At 34.5% G+C, this 7,428-nt stretch overlaps 1 protein-coding gene across 1 annotated transcript; it reads right to left on the reverse strand.

Moving 5' to 3' along the window:
- Positions 1-709: 709 nt before the first annotated feature.
- LOC131167605 (laccase-7-like) lies at positions 710-6,699 on the reverse strand. Its single transcript, XM_058126400.1, has 6 exons — positions 6,601-6,699; positions 5,456-5,607; positions 4,506-4,753; positions 2,674-2,805; positions 1,629-2,585; positions 710-843 (listed from the first exon to the last, which is right to left on the reverse strand). Exons 1-6 carry the CDS (start codon positions 6,697-6,699, stop codon positions 710-712), a joined length of 1,722 nt encoding a protein of 573 aa, XP_057982383.1.
- Between the last annotated feature and the right edge of the window lie 729 nt (positions 6,700-7,428).

Raw genomic sequence — 7,428 nt, forward strand, 5'->3', positions numbered from 1 at the left:
GGTTTATGTTTCTGTATGAATTCCATAAAATTCTGTTATGATGGAGTAAAGAGCGAGAATCTCAAAAATCACAGCAAATGAATAAAGCAAAACAAGTAGGAAGCGGTCTCTCGCTCTCTACAGGCGGTTGAGCACCTGATCCTACAAGCATTATTTTTTACTATTTTCCAATCTTTTCCTCAAAAATTAATTTTTTTAAGTGAAAACACACACAATCACATAGGGTAAGCGCTGCAACCATTTTTGGAGTAAGAGATTTAAAAAGGCTCAAAATAAAGAGATTTAAAAGTCCGCCTTCCCTATTAACAACTTCCCGAATCGGATCTTTTTAAAAGGAGAAAATTTTCCTCTATTTTACCTTTTAAAAAACTAAAATAAAGTGACGATTTTATTTTAAATAAAAAGTAAGCAAAGCAAACGATGAATATATTGGCAACCAAAAGGAATATTCTAAACCTAGTGCCGACACATGGCGCAGGTCTGTACTAGTATAATTGAAAAAGGAAGAATTAATAGTGAGATTCAAACCATGTATGTAAGGAAATATTGAGTATATATATTGGAGTGTGCATCACACAGAACATAAGGGCTTCACACCTACATAGGCAGGTCTTAGGTGTGGGACAATTATTGTGTCCATCAAAGACTCATTCTAAGATAAAAGCCTTTGAGGTATTTAGCTTCGCTTGAGATGGATGGCTTTGTCATGCTACGCACAAGAGGGAAGATCTTTGGGAGGCGGAGGAAGTGCGGAATCTTTAGTGCCTCCATTATTGACAATGAACACGGCAGCCAGTCCCCAAGGTACGTGAGCGTCGACATGGCAGTGCATTAGCCATGCACCTGTACAACTCATATCTTCATAATCCAAATTAAGGGTGACAGTAATAAAATATTACTATTAATTAGTCAATCAATCAATCCAGGAGTCACAATCAACTTGTAAATGTGAAATTTTTTGAAATTACATTGCACTTCACTCCTATTTGACCATTTAGAAACTTACTAATTCAGAATGAACTGTATATAAAATAAATATTACGAGCATGAAAAATTTATTTAAATTATAAGATATATGAAATTAAAAATATAAAAGCAGTCATTTTCATAAAAATAAATAAAAACATGTTACACATGTGCCATGCGCATTTCCTAAAAATATTTTTAATAAATATTAATAAAAAATAAAATTAATATCAATATAAAGTGAATTAGGAAAGACCCATATATATATATATATATATATATATATATATATATATATACATAGACACACACACACACACATACACATATGCACATATTTGAAAATTTATATTTTAAGTTAAATATATAATTATAAAATAAATTAAATTAAGTTATGCTTCGACAACAAAAATGCATATATTGAACTTTGCGGTGATGGAAAGTGAAATTATAATTTATTAATAATATAAAAATTAACTTATTATTTCTGTTGATGACAGACAGGAGAGGATTTTGGCAAGGGATAAGTGATAGATGGTTATATTCTATTATATGTTCTAGAATAATTAACCTCAAATTAAATGAATTAGAAACTAAAAATACATATATCTTTAAGACAAAAGGGTTTTGAGCGAAAAGAATGCAAGAAATTAGAAAGGCACCTGGATTGTCTGCTCGAAATCTAATGGCGGCCCATCCTCCAATAGCAACGGCGAGGGTGTTTCGGATCTGCGGATTTTTATAGTTGAACTTGGCGGGGTCATTTTTTGGGTCGAAATTCCCAAAACCTTGAGCCAACACATGGAAGTCAAAGCTGTGGAGGTGCATAGGGTGGCTTTCTATAGCCACCAAGGCTGTGTTTTGCAACACAATCTCGACTGTCGAGTTAAACTCAAACTCCTTAACAATCGTGGATTTATTAGTCATGAACAATGACTTATCAAAGCTAAGGCTACTATTGGTGTAGTCAAAGATCCTCGGGGGTTGATCAGGGAAACCTGTATAATAGACCCCACTGTGTTCATAATAGTGGGCCTCCATAATTGACTCTTGATGGGGAAACACAAAGGATATGTTGTTCATGCTTCCAGCGAATCTTAGCCCTAGCGGGCCTTTACACGTGGCATTCTCCCCGCACGGGGAGAAGCCCAATCCGATGGTAATGAACATGTGGTGGTCCACGTTGGTGGGGACGGGATACCGAAACGGTGCCGTTACAAGCGCAGTCAGGTTGCTGTTAAACGTGTAGGCGGTGGCTGTGTCTTTGAAGTCTGGAAGGCGAGGCATTGGTGGGGTTGATGCGTTACTGTTTGCGCAGTCGTAGACGAGTCTAGCCCTGGTGGTGGTATTCTCTGTGGGGATGCGGCCGGCGCTGGCGTAAGCTCTGGCTGCCATGTAGTAAGTTCCCGGCAACTGGTCGGCTGTGAGGAGAACGTCAGTGGTCTGGCCAGGGACCATGAGGACGACGTCGGTTTTGAATGGGTTGGTATAGGAAGAGTCGACGGCGACAACTGTAAAATGGTGGTTGGCTATCATGAAGAAGAGCTGTTTACTGAGTGCAGAATTGATAATACGTAGCAGATATGTCTTTCCTTGCACCACTTTGAGCTCATATGTTTCTGAACAAAATCATTATTAATGGATACTGCATGGTAAGACGACGTCACTTAATGAGTTATTGAATAATTACTTGATATAGTTACACACCATTTTGGGAGGTGCAAGGATAGAGATCGCCTGGGAGGCCATTAATGGTGAAGGCATCAGAATTATTAAAGTTCTTCCCACTGGCAAGTGCTTCCATCTCCACATCCACAACATTAGCATTCCACCACTCCCCTACGGTGAGAGTTCATACAATAGTTGCTTGAAAAACTGATGTTGTCCGTAAATCTATTTATTGAGCTCATTATTAAGAATAAAACCCTAACATGCATGTATAATTTGTTTCAACTTGGTCCAACAGCCAATTATCACACTATCATCCTCATAATCATGGGCAAGTTTTATTTTATGGTAAATCATAGGGTAAAAGACATTACCTTCCTTGAGATTTTGCAAAAAGACAATGACTTTCCCTAAAATTTTAAAGATTCAAGTAACCTCTCCTGAAATTTGTCAAAAAAATACAAACCTACACTTCTATTTTGTAAAAGCGATACGTTTTTTTAAGAGAGGTCTATGCCTTTTAGCAAACCTCGGGAGAGGCATGTGATACTTTTGAAAATCAAGACAAATTTGCGTCATTTTTTACAAACCTCATGAGAGGTTCCTAAGATTTTTGAAACTTTAGAAGAGGTCTCTATCTTTTTGTTAAACCTCATGGAGGTGAGTGTCTTTACCCTAAATCTTATTCTTCTGTACAACTTTTATTTATGAATAAAATTACAAATACATCATTTAAATTTTTCAAATGTGAAACTGCATTCTGTGACAACTATGCACCAAATAGTCATGAGTTTTTTTTTATAATAATCAAAGAACTTCTATAATTATTTTGTTATTTTTTTTTTAAAAAAGTAACCCCGGTCTTTTATGATTATCTTGTTGACAAAAACAACCCTCCATTTAATTCATCCAACAAAATGATTTGAAATGGGTTTTTGATAGCTATTAAGAACATAAAGGTGTAATGTCATATCATATATGTTCATAGATTTTATGCTTCACTAAATTTTAGACCAATTGATATCATTATCTCTACATCCACATGTTAACCACACCAATTGTTCAGTAATGTGACATGTTGTGCATGTTTAAACATTATTTACTAGTTAACAATCCACATCAATAACAATGTCTATTCATCAATGTATTTAAAATTTATAGGCTCATATGTCTAGTTGATATACTACTCCAAATGATCACCCAAGATCCTAGTAAAATTGTAGAATGCATGATTTGTTTAAACTAGATTTCAATTTTCATTATTATTACAATCATCCTAATGAATGGGATTTCAGACACGATGGTAAAGTTGTTGCCATTTGACCTGAAGGTCACGAGTTTGAGGCATGGAAACAACCTTTTGCACAATAAAAAATAAAAAAAAATACATACTATAAACCCATTGTAGTATGTCCCTTCCTCAAACCCCGCATATGCGGGAGCTTTGTGCACTATACTGGCCATTTTTATTTCAATCATCCTTATAATCGCGAACTTTTTCTTTTCAAAATTTGTATTCCTCCTTTATTTTAACTTTCACCAAGTGATCTTATGCTTATCATTAATTTGATTATCTCTCTATTTTAATTAAGTCAATAGTTTAGATTTGTGGCATCTATATATGATGCTTGTTAATTATTTAACTAGCATTCCACGTTTATCAAAAGATTCATCCTTGTATTATGATGCTTGAATCTCACTTTCATGTGTTATGTAGTTAGAATGCTATCTAAAACACATGATCAAACATTGCTAACATTGTGTTAAACAAATTAATTAATCATGAAAATGTGGATATAAATTTAAGTAATAATGTGGTGCAACAATAAGGACATACACATATAGCAAGGGTGCATAAGAGTGTTGCTTACCTAAGGTAATGACAACTTCCTTATATGGAAAAAGCTTATAAGGGTATGATTGGCCTTTTGGTGGGCGGACAATGAAAGCCCCATACAACGTTGCTCGTAATGATACATGGTGGGCATGCCACCACAAGGTTCCTTCTTGTCGTGTGATTGTAAATTTGTATGTGTAGTTATTTCCGGGGCGTATTGGACATTGAGTTACATAAGTAGCTCCATCAGCCCAAGCACTATATTTTTGATGAATTCCATGCCTACAATGTTTGATTCATTATAGATTTGAACAACAATAATAACATAATAATATTGATGATGATGATGATGATGATGATGATGACGAAGATGTGCGACAATGACAGTGATGATGATGATGATAGAATGGGTCATGCAATGAGGAGATGGAGATTAAATAAAAATGTTTAATCACTCATTAGCTTTAATAGTTTAATTTTAATGTATTAAAGTGACAAATTTACCTAGTCTCACTCTACAAACCTTCATGATTCTCATTTTACATGGAAGATGAAAGAAAAATGAAAGAAATGAAAGGTTATTATTTTAGTGTTTTTTTTCCCCCCTAAAGTGCAAATAGTGAGCTTTCATATTTTATCATAATAAATGTTTACACATACCTCAAAGAAGAAATTAAAAGTGTAGTCTACCCTTAATCCTCTCCGGACTCCCTCAAGATCAAATTCCTTAATTTGTTGGATTGGGCTCAAGTGCTATGTTCTAGCCTTTAGTTTTTAGCTAGTTACTTTGCACTAATCTTCAATGCATGTGGTTGGGCAATTTTTTTCAACGACAATATCTTTTTTTTTTCTCTATCTTTTAAATTATTTAGTTCATGTGCTACCAATAATTTAATTTGATGAATAAATAATGTATATACATATACATACATATATATAATGAAGAACTTTTTTTTGAAAAAATATTTGATATGAGGAATTTACCAATGAATAGTCAGGTTGTAAGGGGAATCATTACAAACATGGATAATAATGACATCACCCACTCGAGCTTCTATGGTTGGACCAGGTAGACTTTTGTTTGCCACAACAATTAGTTGTTGACTGCACACTAGACTCACATTTATGTTTGAAACCTGCTCCACAATTCACAAATAATAATAATAATAATAATAATAATAATAATAATAATAATAATAATAATGGAAACATTAATGCATGAAAAGTGAAATAATTTATGCTTATTAATTTTCAATTGTGATATTTGTAGTTATGCCATTATGTTCATTATTACATGTCTTAATTTAGTACCTGAATACTATGCAGTCTTTATGTATACGGGGAAACCACTCCCTAAAGCTCAAACAAAATTTTCATTTTCTTTATAATAGTAGAGGGTCTTGTCGTAAACTAAATTGGCTATTTCTAAGGCAAACAGTGCAGTAAAAGCGAACTTGTGACTTTGGAGATTTCAAGGTCACAGTTTTGATTCCTCCTTGAGGCATTACGCTGGTAAATTACCAGGAGTGCGTCAGTGGGCAGATGACTTTCACCTCTCCCGGTTTGGTGCCGCACAATATCATCCAATGTGGCACAATAATGACTAAAATCCTTGGGCCATAAATTTTTTTTAAGAAAACAGTGCAATAATGCATTCTTCATGCACGGTTATTACTTGAATGAGTAATCAATCTTCAAAACATTTGACGGTCTCGGGTGTTAAACTTAAGAAATAGTTCCTCTAATGTATTTCTCTTTGACCTTGTTAAAAACAAGGAGATGTATAACTGCAATACATTGTAATTGTAAGACTTTAAATTAATGGCTCAAGTGTTAAGGACGACTTGTAACTTTAGTGGCCCCAAGGTTTTGGGTTCAATTTTTCTTTAAAAGTTTACTCCGGTGAATTACCAGGGGTGCGTCATGGACGCGCAACTTTCACCATCCCGTGTTTGGTACTGCAACATAGTGTCCAAAATGGGGCGATAGTGGTTGGAGCCTCCGAATTATCAATAATAATGAAATAATTCAACCCTTCAACCCATAAACTCAACTCATTGAGCCACTCATATCAGTAATTAGTAATGAAAACAGAAATTAAAAAGACTATATATATATAGATAGAGTACGTGGAGCGTGCGTTCGATGACTTCGGCAGAAACCATGGAAGAAGCGATGAGAGCGGAAGCGCATGCAATTGCAATAAAAAACACATAAGTCCGTGCCATATTGCTAAAAGCTGTGTGATAATGGATGGGGATGATATTGCAGAGATGAGGAAAGAAGGGGATGAGGAGCATCCATTTTTATAGATGAATAATAATGCATGTGGAAAATAATGAAAAATTCCATTTCATAATTAACTTGGTAGCTACCAAAATTAATGGAAAAAAGTCACCAAATATGTTTGTCCCCCGATCAGATTTCACTGTTCCCAATCAAACATCTAAACATTCGGCACTCCACGCGTTAAATAACTTTCACCTACATACATACATACATACATATATATATACAGATATGGTGAGCTACAACAATGGTTAAAGAGCTTACCGTAACTAGGTTAAGAGATAATTGAACATGTCATGACGCTATTAGGATTTCACTTAGGCCTTTATGACCCTAACCTATAAATGGACCTTTATGAGCTTTTAAAATATCCTTTAGGTCGTGACCAAGTTAAGAATTGGGGACTCACAATTACTAGCCAATATAACCACATTCAACTATTTAAACAAGTTACACAATTAATAATAATCTTGAGAGACTGCCAAAACCTTTGAAGTTTAAAGGAAGACTAATCAAAATAACATTTTTTAGTTAAAATAATTTTAAAAATTAATAAAATTAACTAAGGTCTTATTGTCCAGAACCATCACTTATTTATAATTCTGCCCGACACATTGATCAAGTTTAGACTACTCATGTGCCTATGAATCTATATTTTTCGGGACCCT

Source organism: Malania oleifera, chromosome 11 (genome assembly GCF_029873635.1).
Source record: "Malania oleifera isolate guangnan ecotype guangnan chromosome 11, ASM2987363v1, whole genome shotgun sequence".
Lineage (NCBI taxonomy): Eukaryota > Viridiplantae > Streptophyta > Magnoliopsida > Santalales > Ximeniaceae > Malania > Malania oleifera.

Bases quoted from the DNA above. Each gene is read 5' to 3' on its own strand.
- LOC131167605 (XM_058126400.1), bottom strand. From the start codon at position 6,699: ATGGCACGGACTTATGTGTTTTTTATTGCAATTGCATGCGCTTCCGCT. The intron at 5,608-6,600 runs GTACTCTATCTA...ATTGTGGAGCAG, and splicing joins TCATCGAACGCACGCTCCAC to GTTTCAAACATAAATGTGAG. The intron at 2,806-4,505 runs GTAAGCAACACT...CTCTCACCGTAG, and splicing joins GGAAGTTGTCATTACCTTAG to GGGAGTGGTGGAATGCTAAT.